Genomic DNA, 24,551 nt, shown 5'->3' on the forward strand with positions numbered 1-24,551 from the left:
GTGTATATATGTGTGTGTGTATATATATATATATATATGTATATATATATATTTCTGTCTTTCTCATTGACTATAAGGAGGCAGGGGTTTCATTCCTTTTTTCTGAGTCACCAGTACCCAAGGGCCTAGAAAAGTCACTTGCACAGAGAGTAATAGTAAGAGCCAACCTGTAGATGGCAGTATTTATATCAGGCACTTTTCTGAACACTTAAACATTATAGTAGCTACCCCTGATCTTCGGGGTATGTGTTCCAAGACCCCCAGTGGATGCCTGAAACCTCGGATAGTATCAAATATATATAATATGTTTTTTCCTGTGCACACATACCTATGATAAAGTTTAGTTTATATATCGGTACAGAAAGAGATTCACAGCAATAATAAAACAGTTTTAACAATATAGTGTCATAAAAGTTAGATGAATGTGGTTTCTCTCAGTACAGCTTATTGTCTTATGTTCACCCTTCCTGTGATGCTATGAGATGATAAAACACCTATGTCAGGAGATCAAGTAGGTGAATCACTCAGGCACTGTGAGGTAGCATCAGGCTTACTATTGACCTTCTGACAAACCCTCAGAGGATCATCAGCTTTGGGACTACGGTTGACCACAGGAAACTGCAAATGGCAGTAGGTTTGTGGGGGGAGGGAGGACTACTGTGTAGTTAACTGAATCCCCTCTGCAGCTCTGTGAGGTAGCAAATGATACTTACTTTATCTTAAAGTTGCGGAAACTGAGGCAGAGAAAGATTATGCAACTAGCCAAGATTACTTAGCTAATAAATGGAGGAGCTAAGATTCAAACCCAGACAGTCCAGAGTTCTGAACCCGTGGGCTTTCCTGCTTCTTAGCAAGTGTTTTGTTGACTGGATGCATCTGTGAATGGGTAAGAGAGAATGAGTGCTTCCAGCCAGAAGACGAGGCAGGTCGGCATTGACATATTTGCCTGTTCCAAGGTTGGAGGAAACAGTGAGGGCTTGCACTCAGAGGTGAGGCGAGACCTGTTACCGGGCTGCCAGTTTGGTTGTGCCCTGCAGGCACCTGGGCAAAGAGGTGGCTTTCACAGGTGAATTGTCCTGTCCTGTCCTATTCAACATTTACCTCTGGATCTGGTAGCAAATAATGTTCTACCTTGCAATATTATCTCTACCATCTCTAGGTGCCTTCTTGAGAGTCCCCTCATTTTATCTCACCAGAACTATATAAGGACTGAAGGACAAATGATATTTTCTCCATTGTAGCTGTGAAAGCAGGCAGAGAGCTCGAGGGCCATCTGTGGGTGTACCATACCTGGTGGCCAGAATCGTAACCCTGGTCCCCACACTCCCTCCTGCCTCACCTGGTGTCATGCTTACCAGGACATCTTCAGAGTTTCCAGATGGCTCACCAAACCTTCAAAAGGTTCCGCTGCTATTTTTACTAATTTTTATCCTACTGACCCCCAGACCAGCCCCCATGAGCCATAAAGCAAGCATGACTGGGGCCCAAAAGTTCATGGGCGCTTGAGCTCAGCTTGCCTGTTGAAGGGAGCCTGGAAGAGGCCGACTAGAGTGGTTGACTAAGAAATGAGCAAATGGGGCAGGTCCACCCTGCAGCATAGCTTTGAGGGCACATCCCTTCATGCAGACCTCACAGTGCCAACCTGCCCTTCATAGGATGTGCTGGGCTCCACGTATCCAGGGCCGCCCTGGCTTCCACAGACGCCAGTGCTGCTGTGCCCCCAACCCCTGTACAGGGCAGAGGCGACCCCTCCGTGGAGGAGCAGGAGTCAGGAGATGAGTGTCAGTGCAGCACTTGGCTGTTGGCCAGCCTTCTGTCAGCTCCGTCCCTTACAGTATGTCATCATCGCTCCGCGGACAAGCAGTGCAGGCAGGAGCAGAGCGGGTAACCTGCCCGAGACAGAACGGGGGCACAGCTCACATCTGCGCTCTCTTAAGTCAAAGCACTTTCCTTGGCACATCACCTCCTGGCCTAACACAGCAGACAGAGTATTTCTGCTTGTTTCGGTTTTACTCCTTGGACTGCTTCACATTCTTCACAACGCTGAGAATTAATGAGAAACAGTGTCTTAAGAGTCTACCAGATTCAGGGATGCGTAGGCGGCTCAGTCAGCTAAGTGTCCAGTTCTTGATTTCTGCTCAGGTCTCACACGGTTCATGGGTTCAGGCCCCACATCCGGCTCTGCATTGGCAATGTGGAGCCCACTTGGGATTCTCTCTCTCTCTCTCTCTCTCTCTCTCTCTCTCGCCATCTGTCTCTGTCTCTCCCCTGCTTGCGCTCTTTCTCTCTCTCTCAAAATAAATAAATAACTTTAAAAAAGAAAAAAAAGAGTCCATCAGACTCAACAAGTGTAGAGATACTACCCTCCACTCTAACTGCCTGTTGGTGTCATCTGAGAAAAGACATTCTGTGTTTTCTTACAAGGTATAAAAGCCAGAATTTGAGCCATTAGCTCTCTTGGGTTTCCAGTTCCCCCAGCCTAATCCAGGGTTGGGCCAAGCTAAATTCTGGAAGCAAAGAAAAATTCTCACTTGGCTCCTAGTATAGACAGTATAATCTGATTTGATTTCCTGTGTGTTTGTCCATCCTGTCTAGTCACACAGCAGGCTTTGGTGTTGGATTTAAAAATCTCTTTATTATAATATTTAAAGGCTGTAGAAGTTCTAAGATGGCTTTTCAAGAATTATAAGCAAAGTTGCTTGCATTAGTGAGCCAGAAAAAGAGCCAAAAAGCAACACTTAACGTTTTCCAAATATCTGTGCACCTACTCGGTGCTGACCAGTAACTCCAGTGATCATCACGTGCTTTCCTTCTTCCTGTTTGGTGACAGCCATCTTCATGGGATGGACAGAGTACCAAAGGCCAGCCAGTGAATTTCCATATGCTCCCGGGGAAGGGGAGGGACAGCCATCAGCGAACAGTGATCTTCTGTGGGGTGCCGTGGGTCTGTGCAGTCACCCAGTTATTGTGCTGCCTGTGGCTTAGCAGGCACATGGATTATGTTCAAGATCATTGTGAATCTGAGGAGTCAAGTAGGGTCTGCTTACTGCTCTGTCTGTGGTAAGCCCAGACACTCTGCTCCCCCTCCCACCATGCATGACTTTCAGCAGGTTAGCCTGGATCCTAATATCTCTAAACAATCCAGTGTATTTCTATCATCTCTGCATTGTTAGGCTTTCTGGAATCTTCTGTCTTCAGCTGATGTGAGTCGGTGTTCAAGGTGTCTCAACCACACGCAGTAAAGGATTTGTCTTCGTTAGCCACCAAACTCACTCAGCCTCGAGCAGTCCAGTCCCCTCATGATAGAATCGTGTGATATGGAGGGCCACAGTGGGTTTGCCCTACTTGTTGGGGTCTGCGTCACTGATTTGAGGAAACTAGAATAGAACCCAGCACTGACTACTCACTACCTGCCAGTCAACTTTCTCACCATGTAACAGCATCACGTCTTTCAGGGAGGAGGCGAGGAGAAGCAGGAGCCTTAAGAAGTCTCAGTGTCATCATCTTCACTTTCCTAATGAGTCAGGATGTACCCTCAGAACTGGCTGCCTGCAGGGCCTGGGGAGTGTCCCCTTTGCTCTTTTCTGTTTTCTTTGGCTCACTAAAAGTCGTACAAGCCCAAACTTAAAAAAAAAAAAAAAAAATGCAAGCAGTACAAAAGGGCCCTCCTGGGTGTACCTCCGGCCTGCTCCCTGGGGCTGCACCTACTTCATTGCTAAGGGACAGGACAGTGGCAGGCCCTGCCTGCAATGCTCCAAGTGACCAGCCCAGGGGCCAGGGGGGGTATGAAACATTTCCTCTGCTGGTGCCAGTTCTGGGAGCCCAGGGTCCTGAGATTACAAATCAGCTCATGTACACAGAGCAAGGAAAGGAAACATGAGGACACAAAATATTCCAGGAGGACGTACACTGAAAAGTAAATTTCCTTACCACTCCAGACCATGTTACTTAGTTCCCTTCTCAGCACCACCCACACCAGACAGATTCTTGTAAGGAGCTGATGCGTGTTTGGAAGAACCTTTCCAGCTCCTCCCCCACTGCTTGACACAAATGAAGACACACTGTACACCAGCCTTCACCCTGCTTCTTTCAGCCCTCAGTATGTCCTGAAGAGGTCTGCATGTCAGGACATAGGAATCTGTTGCATCTTGGAGTATAGTTTGTGTTTAAACAGTTAGCTGTAGTCTTTTGCTTCTACTCTGGCAGTGCCGCTGTGATACCCTGTGTGGGTTTCTTTGAACCCCATGTGTCCCCGTATGTCTGTAGGGTGCATTCCTATCAGTGGAATTCAGAGCCCAGGGTCCTGAACCCCTCTGAGTACTCCCGAGAGCTAGTCTGCCCCAAGAACAAGTTAAGCACACGTGGCTGCTCAGGTGTCCTGCCCAGGCGCCACCTTCTGCAGCCTGGACAGCCCAGGGACTCCGCAGTTTCCCAAGGTTTCCAACTACACTGTGCAAGCCAAGCAAGCTCTGGGAGCCAGACGTGCATGAGTTCCCACCACTGGTACCTGTTCAGGGTTGCCTCAGCACAGCCCAAGTGCAAGCCTGGGGTTCCAGGTCACAGAGAGCTTCCTGCTCCTCATCAGCCCTTTCTCCAGCTCCTCTTGGTCTGCTCGTCACCCAGGGCACCCGATCGTGCCACACAGTGGCCCTCCCACCCACGTCACATCCCTCTACCCACACTGTGACTTCCTGGGACACGCTAGATTCCTGCACTCCCTCTAGATCCCAGAATGACTGGCCCTGCCTCATTCTGCATACCCACTGTGGCTTCTATGCTGCAGGTGCCTCTCTGTGGGCAGCATAGGAGGGGGGGCCGGAGGGGAGGGAGTTGGGGGGGGCAGGTCCCTTCACGTCCTATCCTACGTCTTCTATTTCTCTAGCTGTGACATTAGTGCCCCATTATCATTATTGTCACCTAACGAGCCCTGAGCGCCACCAAGGCCGTGGCCCCACAGTAGGCTCTCTCAGCCACACCTGCAGACTCCCTTGCTTCATGAACTCTGAACTAGCACTCGAAAAATGGTGTCATATGAGGTAACTGCCAAATTGGGTAGACACGGTCAAAGCCTTGGGAATCAGAGCCAGAACAGAACAGCTGGTGAAGGTGGGCCCAGAGGTAGACCTTCAGGGGTAGTGACTTCTCATGGTGGATGGATGGGAACGATGAGGATTAACAGCAGCTACTGGCAGGTGCGATGCTGTGCCATGTGCACATGCCTTGTGCTCCCATTCATCCTCAAGCCCTGCGTGGGAGATACTGTTGTCCCCCTTTGTGGCTGAGGCAGCTAGTGGGTAGAGAGAGGTAAAGACCTGGCCCAAGGATGTGTTCCAGCTGAGCCTGGTTGCAACCCAAGTGTGTGTGGCTCCCACCTCCTGGCCTTCGCTGCTCTCTCGGCGGGATGCTTCACCTTGTGTGGGCAGCTTGGCGTGACAACCATCCCCACCTGAGTCCTTGGTCCCTGGACTGATGGTTTCATTGTCATTTTAGGATTTCTGCCATGGGCAGGTGATGTGGCCGCCTCTCAGTGCCCTGCAGGTGAAGCTCGCCGAGCCCGGACAGTCCTGCAAACAGGTGTGCCAGGAGAACCAGCTCATCTGCGAACCTTCCTTCTTCCAGCATCTCAACAAGGACAAAGACATGCTGAAGTAAGTGCAGGGGTGGGGAGGGCCAGCCCAGACTCCAGCTCACCTCCGGGCTGCCATTGTGCCGAGAGGGACAGGGTTTGGGGAGCAGGTGGCAGCATGGTCCCCCTCTCCGCCCTGCCCCACAGAACGTTAGGCCAGCAGTTCTGGTGTTAGATGAGATCACCTGGCATGCTGATATATTTGGAATCCATATGGGGGTGTTGTATTTGCATAAATAACGCGGTGTTTGGAATTGGAAATTGTGGGATGTGTTCATTTGGCTCGTGATACACCCAAGATCTGTGGGAATGGAGATGGGCGCAGAACCACAAACATGGAGGGTCCTGCTCCTGGGCTCCCCTGGCAGAAGCCAGGTCTGCAGAGCCTGATCCGTGCAGGTGGCAGGTCATGGTCCATGCTGAAGTGTGGAGCCCGAGAGGAATGAAAAATCAGCATAAGGAGCTGGCTTAGAACTGCCCACGGCACATCCCTTGCCACCTTCCCCTGCTGCAGCTCCCATCCCCTTTTGCACTTGATTGCAACACCCTTGGAATTCAGTACATTACAGGGGCCTGAGCAGGCCTGACTTCCCAGCCCCTTGGCAGGGAGGCGGGTGCAGCACAGGCCAGAGCTGTGCCCAGAAGAGGCCTTCTGTATTGCTTGAGTTTTTTCTCCTCTTGCCTGCATTACTTTTAGTGATCCCATTCATTTCCCTTTGCTTGGCATTTTGATTTTGGCATTTGCAGATCCCAAATTTCTACGTGAGGATTCTTCTGGCCTCTGAGTCATGACCTCTGTCCGTGCTAAATCTGTGCTCCCAATTTCTATTACACCCACCCTGGGCCACATATTACTTAATTACCTAGCCCCTCCTCCTTCCCCCTTAGTTGCCCTGATTAAGCACTTTCCCTTAAGAGACTTGCTATGTCCCAACCCAGGTACTGAGGAGAGCCATGGTACCGTCCAGTGGTACTGTCCAGTCTCGAGCAGGATGTTTCAGGAATAGTGCACTCACTGCCCATGGCTTGCCTGTCTCCCATTCTGGCTTCCTGCCCTATTACAGCGGTTGGCCACTGTGGTTGTCTGTGCACAGAGGTCTGAGCTGGCCTGGTCCTGTGTGTATGTCTTCTTATTCTCAAATGTGGTATAAAACCCTTCTTAGAGAGTTTGGCCTGTAGCATCTCACCTGCAGGAAAGCTCTCAAGCAGGGATGTGGAGCATGCTATTTTTTTTACCATTCTTTTTATGTGAAGGCCGAGTTCAGAGGCTACCTTGATTCCACTATCAAAACAAATGCCAGAAGAGAGGCAGTGTAGCATCCTATTCCGCGACCAGTAAAACTTTGTGATGGGGCGGTGGTGGTCTGATATTTAAGGAAAGACTCATGGTACTAGAAGCTTCCATTTCCAAAGTACATATCCTGAATTCTCGGATTCCAGGAGGGGCTTCCTATTGGCTCCTTTTGCGGATAACTTCTGTAGCAAGGTTGCTTTTTGAGAACCCTGAGTATCTCTCTCTGGTTATATTGGAAGTGTGGTTTCGCTGGGGATAGACTAGGGAGTGTGCATACAGAGCTGTCCATGTACAGTCCTTGTCTCCACCTCTGGAAGAGGAAACATAAGGAGCTGCATCCTGGGAATGGAATCCAAGTGAGACTCCTCTGCTGCATGGTCCTTGATTCCCGGCCAGGCAGGAGTCCGGGCTCCCACCTATGTATGATGATCACGACCTGGTTCAGATAGGACGGAGCCCCACACAGCAGGCCTGTCTCTGGGACAAAGGTCTAGATCCAGTGGAGGGACAGGAAGGAGAGCCAATGGGTTAATTTCCTCTGCTCCACTCATTTTCTTACCTGTAAAATGGGGGTATCCTGTGTGAGGGTGAGATAATGTGTAGCTGGTGCCCAAGACAGAGCAGAACAGCCCCTTCATCCAAAGAGCCTTGGGCAGCGGAGCAGGCTTGAGGCTGCCACGCTGAGACCAGAAAACCAGTCCCCTCCCCAGCCTCCCTCTGCACCTCCCATACCATGCAGAGCCCATTAGAGTGGAAGGCCTTGTGGGGCTGTCCCATGGCCAGGCCCTGTGCCATGGGATTGCTTAACAACCCTCTCCCAAACCCCATCATAGCTACATGGGTTTTCTCCCAAGGAGGCTGCAGTGAATGCTAATTTTGTAATAAAGCTGCCTGAAATTAATTCTCTGAATGTAAGAGCCCTATTGAATACCTTGTTCCTGCACTTGTAAATACCGATAATGTTGTAGAACCCCAGCTATCTGGCAGTCTATTGAGTACCTCCTCACTATGACACAATCCTGGCTCATCCATATTCATGGCCGATTAGCAATGAGTGGCTCCCACAAGCCCATGCTACTTTTTCTTCTCCAACTTGGGGCCTGGTCTGAGCGTAATCTCCTTTTAGTCTTTGGGTGTCTGTGACCTTGAAGGTCCACCTATCCTCATATCACATAGATCAAGGCCTTTGGAATGTCCTGTGCTCTTGTCCTGAATCAGGGGGAATCAGGGAGCTGATGCTGGAGCTCCTGTTCATGCAGAGCCTGTCGTAAGTGCTGGAGAGGTGACCACAAAGTCTTGTGCACAGAACATGCATGATTCAGGTGTGGCCTGACGTGACACAGACAGACCAGGGGCGGGGGTCCAGAGGCAGAGGCCCCAGCAAGAGCCAAAGTCCATGCTGGTGTGGCCCTGTAGGGAGGACCTCAGTTCCGTAAACAGGAGCATGTGTTCATGTGACACCTCATTTGTAAGTTTGCTACCTATTTTGGTGCCTGAGTCCGAGTGTTCACAAGTGAGTTTGGGGGACTTGGTGGATTCAGGGTTGGAATAGGCAGGGGGAGGGGGTGAGAGAGGGGAGGAACTCAGGAGCGGGGAAGAGACCAGCAGATGGGACCCTGTTTGCATCCCTTCACCCTGTGTGTGTCTGTATGTCAGGAGGAATGGGTTGTTTCTATCCCCAAAGTTGGGGCTTTGCCTTTTTATTCTTGGTCAAGAGCTATAAAATGTAAAGCAAGAGCTGATGGGCCTCAGAATCCCACTGCCATCCTGTAAGAGGCCATTTGGGGAGAGGTCATCACCACAGGGTCCTACAGAGAGGAAACAGTGTGCTAAGGGTCTCTGAGTGAGAGAGAGAGAGAGAGAGAGAGAGGGAGTGTGTGTGTGTGTGAGAGAGAGAGAGAGAGAGAGAGAGAGAGAGAGAGAGAGAAAGACAGAGACAGACAGACAGACATCACAGGAACAGGGAAACTGAAACAGCACACATGCTCTGAAAAGGCAGGGGATCCACCGGTGAGGAGTGAGGACTGCTGGGCGTGGAGGCTGGTTTCCAGATGCACTCTAGCAACTAATTCAGCAAGGATGGTGGAGTGCTCTTCCTGCCTGCCCAGTGCTGTGGGACAGGGGCCTACATGCTAATAGAAGGGAAAGCTCCCTGGGGGCCAGGCAGTTGGATGGCATCCACAAGTGTGTGGGGCCCCATATTAGCCGAACCCTCAGGGAGCTGCCTCATGGCAGGTCACATGGAGATCTGGGGAATACCAGCTGCTTGAGCATTGTGTGGTGGTATTTGGACCCCATCCCCAGGCAGGCCACTTCTGCTGCAGCCTCAGCTGAGATGTGTTCACAGACAGGCACACGTGTGTGCTCACATCCCAGGAGCATGTGCCTGGGGTCTGAGTTAGGTGACCGGGGGCAGGAGCCAGGAGGCTTTCTTCATGGCTTCTCCCAATTATACCCCTCCCGTGGGGTCTCAGACTGGTTGTAGAGATTTCCAACTCGGGTCAGCATCTACTAGGCAGATGGCTGGAGCTAAGACTTAGCAGCTGCTAGAATTCACCTAAATAAAGAAATAACCTAAGCATAAATCTGTATTCTAAAGCTACATTCCATCTGGACATTTCTAATGCACAGTTGAGTTTTGGAGAACCCTTTCTGTGCGTAGGCCAGAGGGGTCCTGTGAGAAGGACCTGATAGCCCCAAATCTCTGACTCCTTTTTTCTCAAGGAAATCTATAAATCCCCACTTCCTGTCTGTGCCATCACTGTCTGGGCACCCACACCCCCCAGCTGGCACACCAAGACCAGAGGTGTTAGGGCATTTAGAGAAGTCACAGAGCTCCCTGGTGACTACAGGAACAACATGACAGTGGGTGAAGCCCTCCTGAGCACCAGGGACCAGGCAGGCAGGCCCAGAGAACTCTTCAGAAGCCCCAGCAGATGTGCTGGGAATTGCCCAGTTCACATTGGCAAGGGCAGGCGTGGGCCGGACAGTTTATCGGCTGGAGGAAGACGAGAGGGGGCAGGAATAACAGTGAGTACGATGCTTTTCCCCTGACATTTGGAAGCTTCCCAGAGGCAGCAGGAAGCCTAGAGTGCCCCATCTGGGTCCCCATCTTGTCAGCAAGAATCAAGATTTATGTGAACAAAGCAGAACAGAGATGGTTGGCCTGTGTGTAAATTCACACCCTCCGGCAAGGGAGGCAGGTGACAGAGCCAGTGTCTGCCAGGCCAGGGTGATCATGGTGACAGTGGCGGTGGTTGTAGTAATGATAACGGCTGCTGTTTATTAAATACTTAACCCAGAGCTACCCTCTGCCCAGTGCTCTGGAAGCACTAATTTAATTTCTGCATCTCCCCTGTGAGTTAAGGATTATTTGTCCCCCCTCTATACAGAGAGGCTTGGTCATTTCTCCATGGTCTCACAGCTCATAAGGGATAAATTCAGGACTCATACTCAGATCTGTCTGGCCCCCCTATACTTTTTCTCTGAACTAGTCCCCACCTGGCATATAGGACACGGTGCTGGGCACCTGCTGAGGCCTCCTTGTTCAAGGGGAGACCGTGTGGGTGGGACCGGTGTACCCCAGACCAGAAGAGAAAGGATGCAGCTCTTCTTTGAGGTAACAGGCCAACACGGTTGGTTGTCCCCAACCTGAGGAAGCAAAGCCACAAGGGTTTGCAGTCAGGGCTTGGATTCGGACTCATGCTCCACATGTCCAGAAGTCTCAGGTGCTCATGTCTCAGGAAGTGGGCGGGAGGGAGGCTGCTATTGCCACACACCAAGGTGACTGTGGAAGTCCAGTGAATTGATGCCCTGGGACAGCACCCTCCCCTGGGAGACCATCTGATTGCCTTCCAGTGGGAGACTAAGGCCATGTCCCATGAATTTTTTTTAAACCATCAATAAAAACATTAAACATCATTTCTGGAAATCATTAAATAATGTCCATCTTTGCCCCAGTCTCACTCCTCTGAAGTAACCATTGTTAAGGCTTTAGGGTGTAGCCCTCTTACCTTTTTAAGCACAAGCTGATCCCAGTCTCCATCTCATTCTGTTACTTAACCTTCCTCAGGTTACGTTACAGACAGTGCTTCTGTAAGCAGCCTTGAATACACATTCACACACACACACACACACACACACACCTTTCTCCAGCCTGGATTCCTAGTGGTGGGGGAATTGCTAGGTCAGAGGGTGGCTACCCTGTCCTTTCTACAGCAGATGAACCAAGCGTGCTCCCCATACCTGAAGTGGGATGGAGGTGCCAATGACTAGGACAGTGCCCGCATCTCCAACCCTCATGCCTTTCTCTTCCTCTCCAGATATGAGGTGATCTGCCAAAGCTCAGAGCTGGCCAAGGACATCTTGGTGCCCTCCTTCGACCCCAAGAACAAGCACTGTGTGTTTCAAGGTGACCTCCTGCTGTTCAGCTGTGCGGGCGCCCACCCCAGGCACCAGAGGGTCTGCCCCTGCCGGGACTTCATCAAGGGCCAGGTGGCTCTCTGTAAAGACTGTCTATAGCGGCCACTGACTCGGCCCCACACGCACTCTGCTGGGGAAACGGTGGCCCCAACACCATCGGGGCAGGGCCAGGGGGCAGACGTCATTCAGGGACTCTCGCCAGAGCCTGAACTTGATGATGGAAGGTTTCAATTTGGTATTGCTCCTTCTGTGGTCAGAGCACCATGGCAGAGTTTTCCCCAAAATGAAACAAGAGCAGATGTCAAGTGGGGAGCCTGGCTTCTCGCTGGCACAACTTCATTTTTTATTTCTTGAGGAGACTGTGTCTATGAGGCTGCTCCGAGGTAGAGGGAGAGTCTCAAGATGCATTTAAAACAGAACCAGAGGAGGAATGGAGCTGAGCTTGTCGGAAAGAACTTGATACGGGAACATTCCTAAACCCATTAACTTATTTATTTGGGTGGGTGGGAGGGGGAACAGGGGAGGGCAAAGAGGGATTGATCACATGTCTTGTTTCTTTGATTTCCCACTGTTTACTGTCCACCTTCACTGTATTATTATTCCCGTCTGCTTCCGGAAGGAAGCAGGAGGGAGACAGGGTGCACTGTGGGGCTGGTGGCTTGCTTGAGGGCAGCTGCGGGGATCTGGCTCCTCAAAGTGGATGGTGGCAGAACAAAAGAAAATCTTGTGTGTGCTTGACAGATGGCAGCTAGAAGACGGGCACCTCCTGGGTGCGGGGACGTGCCTGTGTTGTTCTGAGAGCCCAGCCAGGGACCAAAGATGGGGCTGCTTTGCAGTGAGAGCTCCTTTCCTTGACCCTCCCACTTGCCCATCACACACACACATACACACACACACACACACACACACACACACACCTCGGCCCTAATTTCTGATGAGGATCCCTTTGGGAAAGAAAGAACACGACTGGGGAATTGACATTTGCTACTTTGTGGTAAATCTACCCTCCCTTAAATGCCACTGGAAGGAGGAAAGTACAAAAAGGGGACTAAAGGTCATGCTTATTTACCCCTAAAGAGGTTTATCTGAGCTGGGGTGTGGACACCCGTGAAGCTGGCCCCTGAGAACCAGTTCCACCACCAGAGCTGTGCTCCAGACAGATGCGCTTGTGTCTAGTCCTTCTCATGTCTCATGTCACCGACGTCCCAGAAATGAGGCTCTCAGTGGACCTGATATTGGCCGGGGGAATAGGGCAGGCCAGGACGAATGTGGTGGGCAGTCCTGGCCGCTCACCCTTGGGTGTGGGGGTGTGTGTCTTGCATGGGGTTGGAGTCTGATGCTGGCTCTTCCTCAAGGCGTGACTATTCTGAGGGGCATATTCTGAGTTGGCAGGTTGGCCCCGTCAGTCATTGGATGCCCCTTCCAAACCCTGGAGTCCCCAGTCTCTGCCTTGGTGTGAGTTCCCCGCCCCCACCCAGCACTGTTTCAGTGCTCTGGCTAGAAGTGTGTGTGTTTCCTGTGAAGCCCCTGGCATCTCCATGCTGATAACAATGAGTCCTTTTCTCCCTCTTACAGAACATCCCAGTTATGAGCTGTGGTGTCATCCATCTAGCCCTCACTGGTGGTTTTGAGTGCCTTGGTCACCTAACACCGTGCTCCCCACCTCCCACAGCAGTCCTGTGCTTCCTAGCCCACTCCCTGCCATCTGAGACAGCCAGCCCAGCCTCAGCCAGACAGAACTGTTCGGCAGGGCCGATGGCTGGTTGGGCCTTCGGGAAGTGAGCTAAATCACGAGGATCACACGGCAAGTGGAGCCTTTAGGTAGTGGAAGTCAGATTGTGCCTGCTTCTCGATTCTTCCCTAGTGCAGAAGTAATATCAAATGCACAGCCAGCCTTTTTTTTTCTTAGTCTATCAGTGGGTCTGAATTGTACCTCTGATCCCAGAGAGTGAAGGGGGTGAGGCGGAGCAGCCAGGGTCTTCCCCACCTCTCAGGTGGCTCCTGAGCACATGTGACAGACTTCTGATAGGGAGACCTCTGCCCTGAGCGTCAGTGCAGGGGCCCCTCAGGAACTAGCAGAGAACAGCTTCTACCTGGGCCCAGCAGCAAGGGTATAAGTCCAAAGGGAGTCTTGGTTATAGGGTGTGAGTGTGTGTGTGTCTGTGAGTGTGCGTGCATACGTGTGTGTGTGTGTGTTCCTGAAGTTTTGCAAGGGCAATGCCTGCTGTGAGAGAAGCAACGGCCTTCTGTGTTGTTAGGAGCAGTTCTTCCCTAGGAATGGGTCTCTTGGTTTCACCCTAGGTTGTAGGAATTTGCTTGAGTTCCCAGGGCTGCAATTCCTGGGCCAGTGCCGCCCTCTCCTGGGCTTTTGTGGGAGCTTCCAAAAGTGAAGATGTCATGCAGGCATTGGACCAGCAGGGGGAGCCTATGGGCTGAGACCGATTTCTCTAGCTCAGCCAGATTAACCCATTTTGCAGAGCTGTTTAAATAAGCACAGGGACTCAGAAAACAAGGAAGTTGAAAGGCAACATTCCCAGAAAGATGCTTTGCCTGCATGGTATTCCAAAGGCTGCAGGGATTTATGGATTTATGGCTGTCCCGTTTGCTGAGCTCAGGGCTTCTCCGCCTCCCCATTCCTCTCCTCTGTATCAGGACTCAGGTCAAGCAGTCCAGCAGAGCACTTTATTTCCTGCACTTGAAGATCCCAGCTGCCCACCCCCCAGCCCAGTAGTGGCCAGAAGTAAGAAGAGTTCTGCAGGTGGGGAGCTGCTGCTTCCCAGGAAAACCCACACCCCAGCTGTCCAGGGCTTTATGAACAGAGGCGGCAACACCCAAATGTACAGCAGCTCCCAGGCCACCAGAAGCGTGGCCCAAGTCTGGTCTGTGACCCACAGGAGGAAATTGGAGAGGGCATCTCCATCTGCAGTGTGTGAAAGGGGCACGGTCCCTGGCTGCCCTGGGAGAGAAGGGTGCTTCTCAGAGTAGGAGCTGGGAGCCTTTGGTGGTTCTGCTACTGCCAAACTGAACGGAACCCTAAACCCATTTTTAATTGATGATTTCCACAGGGACAGAAATCCCGAGTCAGGATCAGTGTCTTCCTGTGTCCTAGGCACACCTTGCCTGGTCTGTAAGTTTTTGTATGTTTTTTTTCTAAGTGAAATTTGGCTTCCTGCTCCCCACCCCCCTGCAATGTTATCCTAAAGTCTTAAAAAAAAAAAAAAAATGAGGGAAATTTATCTAATTTATTAAAAGAGAGAAAGCTTTCCTTTGAAACATAAACACTTTGAGAAGTAAAACTCCTGAAAGGGGAAACACACTTACTTTAATGCCAGTAAACACCTCATGTATCTCATGTATATAGTTTGATTTGCACATGTACAAATGGAGATACTTTTTGCATTTTTGCCTGGATTGGGTTTTTGTCACTGCTTTAGTTGGCTTTTTTGTGTGTGTTTGCTCTATGTTTCGAAATATTAGGAATCTGTTTCTTTGATATTTATTGTTTTCACTTTTGATGTGCCTTTTCACTTTTCTTTGGGATTGGTTTTTAGAATCTGGGTACCATTTAAGGAAAATCACAGACTCCTCCAGCTTAGAAGACACATCCTTGTATCACTGCAGATGTGCAGGCTGGGCTCCAGAAATGCCCTCCAAGCCCCCTGGGCCACAGCATAAATGCCCACACACCCGTACGAGGCCACAGGAACCCTCAGGAGAAGGACTGGCTTCCTCCAGACCAGTCTGTGCCTCCCTGGCTGCTCCGGGTCTTTGGCTCTGAGGACAGCTGGTTGCCAGTGTGCTAGTGGGCCCGTGCTGCCTGCCAGCCATGCCCTGGGTGAGGTCTGAGTTCATGAGCAGCACTAGCCCCAAAACACTTTTTCTGATCATAAAGGGAAAAGAATAGGCACCCTTTTTGTTTCCTTAGGGAACACAGGGTTTAGTAAAGGTGATGAAACCGTATGCTGTGTACAGGTGCGTTTGTGCTTTTTAGACCAGACTGAGGGAGGCCACCCCATTTCTCCAAGGTGGTTTACCTAGATTGTGTATATAATTGGGACAGTACTAGCCTCTTCCATGACCCCCAAATCCTTGATTAAAAAAAAAAAAAAGTCTATTTTGTTAACGACAGGCTCTGTTGTGTTACTATTCCAAGCCTGGATTGCTTTATTTATTTGAAAGTATTTTATTTTCCATATTGGCTTCATTCTAATCCCATCCATCCCATAGGGCTGCAGCGCACCCCCCCAAGGGCAAGAGATGGATGGACATAAGTAGATCCAGACTTCTTTAGGAAGGTGGGAATTTCCTAAAGCCGAGGGTGAGTTCCTTTCATTCTTGTTGGCTTCAACAAAAACCGGAAACTCAAGTTTTTATAGCAAAAGGCCAAATTAGCTGTACAGTCTCAGAGGCAGAACAAAATTACCCTAGCTTTTGTAGCACCTAGGGTTTTTGTGAGGATTCAGTGTTTAGCAGTGTCTGGCACGTAGTAAGCCCTCGTAAATGTTAAGTATTGTTATTATTAGCATTTCATAAAATTTGAGAAGGAATACCTACAGGAAAATACTATTCCCAGTTGATGGAATGTGGTAGGAATTACTGGTATAGGTTATCCAAGCCCCGTGCGTGCCCGTCCTGCTGGTTGAAATGTTACTGTATCCCTGAATGCACTGATTTGCAAATATGCCTGACTTCAGCCCCAGATGAAACTAGGCTGTAGGTATGTGTAAACTGGAGATGAGAAGGGTGACCCACATGCTGGACTTCACCCCTCTGGTGTCTTCTGGACCATTCCAGGGTTCTCTGCAGAACTGTTTGAGCTAGAAATTAAAAATAAGTTCTCTAACAGACTCTACCCCTTAAATCAAGCTTAACTACATTCCTCTGAAATGAAATAATAAAGACTTTCTGTGTTATTTACGGAGAAAGGAATGACCAGTTGAACACTTTCTCATCCCCCAGGAAGTCCCTTTGCTGTTCCCTGCCGGCCAGGGTGGCTCCTCCACAGTCCAGCCCACAGGGATCAGACCCTGGGCTGGTTAGCTGCCATGTGTTTGTTCTGGCCCCAGTCCCCGAGAAGACTCACCTCCCCTCCAGGCCAGCTCAGCCTGGGGACCCCCAAGACTGACCAAAAGTGGAGCCAGGGGGTGTGAAGGGGCGGCGGGGGGCGGGGGGTTAGAATCACTCCTGAGGGCTACTGCGTTTCAGTGGTGTTTTCCCAATACACCTCTGTCAGTTTTCTTTTTGTTTTATTGGGTTTTTAGTCTCTTTCTTCCTTGATTTATTAGAGTTTTGTCTTTCTTGGCACTATTCTGGATAGACTGCAATTGGGAATATGGAGGAATTTGCTGGAGTGTAGGGTTTTTCTAAGTTCCTTTGGATGCTTTACTGAATCAGCAGTCCTGTACATCTTTGGATGTAAGATTGGAATTTACCTTCTTAAAAGCATCATTCCCTTTACCCCAGATTCTTTGGCGCCTTAGGACTAGCCCCACCCTCCCCGTGTGTTGAGGCACAGCAAAGGGCAGCTGTGTGCTCCTGTGGTGGGGGGGCCCATGTCTGGGGGGGGGGGGTGGCAGGGGTGGTAGCAGGCACTCAGGTGGGCAGTGCCATGGGCCTTGAAAGCCTTGCTGGCACCGGAGGATGGGAACTTAGCAGAGTCCACCACCTCCTCCAATGCCAAGGTGGGACAGACCTGGGAAGCATTTTGCTCACTGTCATGCCCAAGTATTAACAGGACAAGAGCAGGATAATCAATGCCAAAGGAGATGGTGATACCCCTTCTACTGTAGTTGCTGTCATAACCTTGACATCCTTAAGCTAACGGCCATTTGCGTCTGTGTCCCCAAACAGCTCCTGGTACAACCATTTTCTACTGTTCACTTCTGGGGTGACGTAGTGCAGGATTCTACAAATAAGGTGTCGCTGTCCAAGTGTACTGTACCGGCATAGAGAACACTGCTTTGTTTTCCACTGTTGTAGAGAAAACTAGGGAGAACTTTATTTTTCAATAAACTTTTGTTGTGTGACAGGTGGCAGTGGTTTTTGGGGGTCAGTGGGGGGGGGGGTGCAGGGTCACCGATGGAACAAATCCAGCTGTGTCCTCCAGTGCCGGCATCCACTGAGGACATCCCACCATCTGCAAACACCCTGTGGAAAATGCTAATGAGAAGGTATGTTTAAGGGGTGGGAAGGGAAGGGTTTTACTATGGAGTGTTCTATCACATCCCCCAATACTGATGTCAGAGCACGCCCCCCGCTTTGCATTCACCTACAAGGGAACAGAATTGGCAAGAGGATTCGTGGGCTTTGTTTTCTTTTTGAGATGCCCTGGAAACAACAAAGGTCAGGGCCAGCCTTTCTGCAGCCGACGGTATTCCTGGCTACTGCCTGGAACGCAGACACCATGCAGTTCTCATCATGCATCTATGGGACTCAGGTCCCCAAAAGTGCCAGCAAAAACTTGAATGCTTAAGTTTGGGGGGTACTACATCATAGCTTCCCCTCCCTGAGCTTCCACAATGTAGATGAGCTACAGTGAGAAAACATGCAAAAAAGAAACCTATCGAATCTTGCATTTCCCAGATCCACTCATACAGTCGACCCTTTTTCCCATGTGACATTTTAACATCCCATAGAACCTCCTCAAAATGCTGTTGGAGGAAGGAAGCTACATGGGAAGCGTCAGATTGAATCAAGGTCAGTGACCCCTCAGAACGAACCACCTCCCCTCAGCCGGCCTGAGACAGCCCCATGGGAGATGGGGCACGGCGGGCAGGGGTGAGGGCTGGGGGGCAGAACCCGGCAGTCCCAGGCACCCCCACATGCATGTGCAACCACCCTACCTCACAGGGTCTGCAGAGCCCATTAGGACCGTCCTTGAGGGTCTCCCCACTCACCACCCCCAGGCACAAGTGACTCCTTCCACATCATCCTTCACACCAGAGTACCTACCCAACACAGTGACGCTCCAAGATAACCTCCCCGTACCATACAAAACAGGTAAAGGTCTTTATTGGTCAGACACTGTTGCTTGGACAAGCTGCAGTGCCAGAGGTACAGAATGTTGTGTGTCGGGGGAACATTTTTACAGAATCTATACCTAATGTTACATCAACGGAGAACATCTTGTTCCTTACAGAGGGGCAAGCCATCTCTAACAGACTGTAATGTACCATTACCACTTAACACAGCATATAGATATATGCATAAATGGATAGATTATATAATTATTTATTACAAATAAACTGTAGTTTCACATCTCTCAAAAATGGATCCTGTTTTTACATGTATGTTCAGGTTCTGAATGTACAAGAAAGGGTCATGTGCTTAGTTCAACCATGCAAAGCTCATACGTGTATCACTAAGTACTTTTAAAAATAGAATGGTCTCCTTTTGAACTCTGTTTAGATTGGGGATTAGTAAAACAGTATGAAACTAATGAAATACCTTGATAGAAATTAGGAAGTGATCTATACTGATGGTTCTGGGTATGTAAAGGGGTGAGGGACAGAAGGTACGGTCTTCCCTTAAAATCTGCCAGGAGATACGAGAGTCTGGAAGTGGAGGTGGGTCTGGGCAGGTGCCATCCAGATCAGGCTTCAAGCACCACAGAGGAGCTTTTTGCCACGTAGAGATTGTATCCTACCCACAAAAACATTTTTACTCCAGGAAATAAAAAAGGTCAGTTCTCGCTGGAGGTGGGGAAGCCTGTCCTCACCCCTGTGCGTGTTGTCCTAACATATTTGACAGGGGCAGTGGAGCAAGGGGGAGCAGTGTGGACCGACCAGCTGGGCAGACCTTGTTCCCAGGAACACAAAAACCTCCTAAAAAGTAACTGGACGTTCAGTTAAATATTGGCACCATCTGCCTGCGTGGAAACCTGGTCCTCTTGACTGTCTTCCTGCGGATGCCAAGCAGCCCGCTCTGGCCCCGCTGGCCGCTGTCACTCAAACATCTCGTAGTGGCGGGTCTGCCTCACCCTGGGCACCATGTCAATGAGGAGTCTGCAAAAAGCAAACACGCAGGTCACCCCAACAGCCCTGGAGCTTAAGCACTTGGGGAAGCAAACAGAAGGCTTTTTTAAAGCTATAAATCACATACAGTAACATTCAACCTTTTTATAAACAATTCAGTGTGTTTTGGTATATTCATAGATTGCACAAACCCTAATTAGCCACTGTCGAATTCCAGAACATGTCTATCGCCCCATCCCCCCTGCAGTCAGGCCCCGGTGGTCCCCTCCTGTGGAACCTGCTCATGTACTCTTGGTCTTTACGCTTGGGCCTATTCTGGACATTTCGTATGTGTGGAATCACATACGTGATCACATAAAGTGGCCTTTCGTGACTGGCTGCTGACACCATGCTTTTGAGGTTCCGCCACGTTTTGGCATGGGGCAATACTTTGTTCTTTCTGGGGCTGAGGAGTACCGTGCGGCTCTACCATACTCATCCACTCACAGACTTTTGGGTTGTGCCTACTATCAATAACTTTGCTGTGATGGTTGATGTGCAAGTCACTGCGTGGCTGTGTGTTTTCATGGCTCCAGAGTAGACAGCAAGAAGCGGGAACTCCGATGTTGAACATTTGCAGGAACGACTCCTGTTTCACACTGAAACCAGCAATGGGTGATGCTCTAGTGTCTCCTCATCTTGGCCAACGCTTATGGCCCATCTTTATTATAGCTATCCTCACGGGATCCAGGAAGTGCGTCAACAATTAGAAACACAACACCTTTTAGAAACCGTTCTCTCAAAGCCCGGCTCTAGCCCGGATGTGTGAACACCGAGTCAGTGATGGCTGGGCAGCATTTCTTCAATGAGAAGACTTATGGTGGGTTTATCCTCACAAGTGGTCCTTTTGCACTGACAAGTCCCTTTTGTAAAAAGTTTCCTTAGGTGGGGTCTGTCCGGGTGGTGCTGCTGGGCCCTGCCCCCTGAGCATTCCACAGAAGCAGGCAGCAGGAGGTGCTTACCCAGTGTGTCATTACAGAGAAAGGGAAGGACACACATCCTCAAGCACAAAGAGAGAAGAGGAAGACCGTGGAGCAAGCTGTCAAGACCACAGATAGAAGTAAGCCTCTGACAAGTGGCCTAGGCTTTAACTCCTAAAAGCCCTTGGCTCCTTTCTGTGCCAGCCACAAAAACCTCTGACCCCTGCTGGGGGCTTTTCCAATCACCTAATCTCTCTCAGGCTCAGGAGTGTCACAGGTGCAAGGGGTGACTGTCAGGAGTGGAAAATATGGCACTCCTGACCACTGGGAAAGCAAAGACAAAAGGAGAACTTACTTGACCCCGTAGGCAAATATGGTGAGGCCGATGAGGACGCCTATGCTGCCGTCCAGGTACCAGACGGCCGCATTATGCTTGAACACCTCCGCACTCAGAAGGATGGAGAAGCCCATCACGCCACCCACAAGGGAGTTAAACCCTGGAGAGACAGCAAAGAGAGGCTGACAGCAGTGCCAAGTAAACTTTCTTAGCCACCAATGAAACCACCCAAAGGCCAGGCGTGCCTCCACATCCTGTGCTGCAAGGAACGCTGCCCAGAAGCACTCGAGAGTGACAGCCACCACCTCAGACACCCACATGGTGCCTTGGCAAGTGTCCAGGCCCTGCCAGGCGCCGAGGCCCATGTGACACATTTGTCGTCACTGTCCCACACACAAGAATGCAGACCTCAAGAGGAGCAGGGGCTTCTATCCCTGTTGAACTTGTAGGGTCCAGGACAGCATCTGTACACAGGAGACACTCAAATCCTTGGTGGCTCAAATGTCTGCTGGACCAAAGACCAACCTGGAATCTTCTGCATCGTATCAAGTCAGATTTTTATCCCACTTAACCAGCGAGAGAGCTAAGCTGAGCAGAGTGAGGCTCAACCCGTTGACCGAAGGTTACACAGATTGAGAAAGGCAGGCTGGGACTCTACCTGAACCCATGTCCTTTCCCTCCAGAGCCTCACATCAGCTGGGAATTTTCACTCTCCAAGAAAGGAAATGCAAAGTCTAGAATTTGTGACAGGGTTGCAGAGATGGCAATCAAAACAGAACTGGGTGCTAACAGATACTGACCAGAGTCTCCTTTCACAGATGGTGCCTCATTTGATCCCCACTTCATTTGACCTGTGAATTTTCAAAAGCCACATGGGAATGAACAGCTTGGAGTGGCCGCCGGGGGTCACACCTGCCTCAGCCTGACAGTAACCCCGAGAGAAGCTTTAGGCCCATGCACCTCCCCCACAACAGGCGCCCCTGCGTGTCTGGGGCAGCTCCACCTGCTCAACCCAAAAGCATTGGCATCAGGTTCAAGCACAAAGATCGGGACTGAACCACCTCATGTGCATACATAGGGGGCCATACATGTGGAGAGAGGAGCTGAGCAACGCCTACATCCAACCCCTTTCTCAGGATCCAAGGAGTGGACTTGGGCAGGCCACTCCCCAGTGATGGGAACAGCTGGACCTAGCGGGCAAGGAATGATGGTCACTGAATGGGACCCTCCCTCTCTCCCCTCAAGTCTGCCTTCTCCCCACTCCAGCTCTCTGCTGCTGCCATGACCGTGGACTGCTTAGAGCACGTTGGTCCAGACAACACTACATCATTTTCCCAACACCAGCCCACCACCCACTGTCCGCAGCTGCTGTCCCTGCATAGAGCCAACTTCATCTCTGTCCCCGCTCCTGAAGCATCCTTCCTGGAAGAAGCCTCACATCCCCCTTCTCAGACTCCTTCCTGAACCCCATGCCACCTCCACCACAACCTCAGCTCTGCTGCCCTTCACACAACTCCTGGAAGAGCTGTCTCCCTGCCACAGCTCCTGCTCCAGTCACCCTTCCTCCTCCGGCTCCACTGTGGCGAGGTCATCAGTGACCAGGCTGCCACCTTCCAGGGATCATAACCTGTGCTCTGCTTCACAGGGCTGGCTCTCCTCTCTGCCCTCCACCCATCCCTTCCCCATCCTACTGCTGGATCCTTCTCCTCTCCCCTGGGGGCGCCCCCTTCCCCGGTGCAGTTGTGGGAACCTCTCCTCTGCCTGTGCCCTCCCCACATGCTCTCTTTGTTCTGACCTTCTGCTGAGCTGGAAACCCACCCCTAAGCATCTCCAACTGAATATGGTTGAAGCGAAAATCTCAATTTTTGCACCCAAACACCTGGCCCTCTTGCTACCTTCTCTGTATATGGTGCCACCATCCACCTAGTCCAAAAATCTAGGACCCCGTCCTTAACATCGCTCACACCCAAAATATTAAGTCTGACCAGTCAAGTGATTCTTTCCAGCTGTTACCTCCCAAAGTCTACCTCTCACCACCCCTGCGCACCTGCCCCTTGACTGCACCCCTGCAATAGCCTCTCAGCATCTTCCCTGCTTCCCTCCTCCCCACACAGCAGCTGAAGGCCTCCAATCGAAAAGCTGCCCAATTCTGAATAGCATTCAAACTCTGCAAGGCTGACATGAGCAACCCCAGCCACCTCTCCCCCATCACACACACAGACCTCCCAGTGCATTGTGCTCCAACCACACTACCACCTGCATCAGCCAGCCCTGGCATCCCCCAGAGCCTCTAGACTCATCACTGTCAGCCTGTACCCCTCTTTCTGGGGCGTCTCATGCTGCCTCCTTCCCAGCCTGAACTCTCAGCGCCTGAAAATGATTCCTCCGTACCCATCCCTCCTCTCCTACCTTCTCATTCGTGCTGTTATCATCCTTCTGCAGAGCTCTTCCCTTCCAAAGATGGTATTTGTACTGTTTTTCTTGTTACAGATATAAGCTTAAGGACAGGGGTTTTCTCTCTTGAAATATTCCAAGTCCCAGAACAGAAGCTGAGGTGATTACTGCATTAATCAATGAGTTAATAGATGGAGGAGAGGAGGGAAGGAAGGCATGGAACATGGCCTGGGCTGTGCCAAGAGGGCTCCTACTTAGCAGCAGCTGGACTCAGCTGTCCTGAGAGAGGAAGCCATCCCAGGCAGGGCCTGTGGTTAGAGTGCTAGAGAGACGCCCCCGCTCCCCACCTGAGAGGGGAGGTTGGGAGCTCAGGCAGAGATTTTGTTCCCGCAAGGCAGAGGGATAGTCAGAGGCTTCCTGGAGACTCAGCTTCCCCACTCCCTTCCAAGCTTGCTCAAGGGTCATGCCTGGAGAATGCTGCCAACTCAATTTCACCTGAATAAAGGTGATGGGGACTGGAAAAGGCAAACACCTCCAACTTCCTCCCATCCGGGGGCCACATCCTCCAAAGGCCAGGCCAGGGAACTATGAGGACACAGAGGCCAGGACTTGCTGGGAGCCTGGAGCTAGGGAGGGCTCTGCCTGCACTCCCATGTCTAGCCAGGCCATCCCTGCCTGCCACCCACAGTGAGCACCTCCACCCTTCACCAGAGGTCTCTTCTGATGGCCAGCCAGCCCAAGAGCTAGCTCTAGGTGCCCTAGAGAGAGCAGGCCCCACCCCATTTTGCTTCCTGGCTTCCCCACGTCAGTGTGGCCCCTGTGTGGTTGTCATCTATGGCTTCTCTGTGCTCACCTACCTTTAGACCATGAAGAAATGGGCTCACCATCCTTTCCATCTCCACTGTCCATGCAGCGCCTGTAGCAGACGCTTCTAAACCCTATGTTTTAAAAGCATCACGGCCCACCTGTAGCCCTTTGTCACGGCAGTGGGAAGCTTTGTGCCAGCTGAGTCCATCCCGGGCCCTGGCATGTGGAGCACCCGGGCCCTCCCTCCCTCTTTGGTTAGCCCATGATGTTGCCCTCTGCAATCACATCCTCAGTGGTGCCTCACCCCTCGCGAAGTAGGCAAACAGCAGGTCTGGAGAAGCAGAATTTCCTTCCTGTCCACTGATCCATCAAGATCCCATTTCCCCTTCCTATTATGAGAAGCACGCATTGACCCTCTTGCCTCCAGCTGTCCCTTGCATCTTCCTGTCCTTTTTAATACAAGGACACAGGCTACCTGGGCTGCAGTTAACATCTTGGGCTTTCTCAAAGTTGGGGGAATTTTGTTTCAGGGTGGCTAGAAGAAAGGGGGAGACAGGGAGGAGCTGACCACTGCCCCAGGGCACACTGGATTCATTTGCTCCCCGCTCCATCTTTATCAGGGGCACAGGTGAGCCCCTGGAGCCCTCAGAGAAGCAGGTGGAGCTCAGAGAAGATGCAGAGAACAGTGAGAGTCCCCCAGTCAGCCACTAGGTGTCCGCTCAGCTCCACCAAGTCACCT

The 24,551-nt window shown here is 50.9% G+C and overlaps 2 protein-coding genes across 6 annotated transcripts in view; one reads left to right on the forward strand and one right to left on the reverse strand.

The window, feature by feature from the left end:
* Positions 1–11,817, forward strand: part of MGAT5 (alpha-1,6-mannosylglycoprotein 6-beta-N-acetylglucosaminyltransferase) — a 335,238-nt gene extending 323,421 nt beyond the window's left edge. For all 5 annotated transcript variants that reach the window (XM_042994303.1, XM_042994306.1, XM_042994304.1 and 2 more), the window contains 2 exons: positions 5,491–5,648; positions 11,243–11,817. In XM_042994303.1, coding sequence (XP_042850237.1) covers positions 5,491–5,648; positions 11,243–11,441 — 357 coding nt within the window. In that variant the 3' untranslated portion in view covers positions 11,442–11,817. The remainder of the gene's footprint in view (positions 1–5,490; positions 5,649–11,242) is intronic.
* Positions 11,818–17,413: 5,596 nt separating this feature from the next.
* TMEM163 (transmembrane protein 163) overlaps positions 17,414–24,551 on the reverse strand; it is a 238,725-nt gene continuing 231,587 nt past the window's right edge. The window contains exons 7-8 of the mRNA XM_042994308.1: positions 20,630–20,771; positions 17,414–19,345 (exon numbers count right to left, since the gene is read on the reverse strand). Of these exons, the coding sequence (XP_042850242.1) occupies positions 19,285–19,345; positions 20,630–20,771 (203 nt within the window). The 3' untranslated portion in view covers positions 17,414–19,284. The remainder of the gene's footprint in view (positions 19,346–20,629; positions 20,772–24,551) is intronic.

Source organism: Panthera tigris, chromosome C1 (assembly GCF_018350195.1).
Source record: "Panthera tigris isolate Pti1 chromosome C1, P.tigris_Pti1_mat1.1, whole genome shotgun sequence".
In the NCBI taxonomy this organism is placed as follows: domain Eukaryota; kingdom Metazoa; phylum Chordata; class Mammalia; order Carnivora; family Felidae; genus Panthera; species Panthera tigris.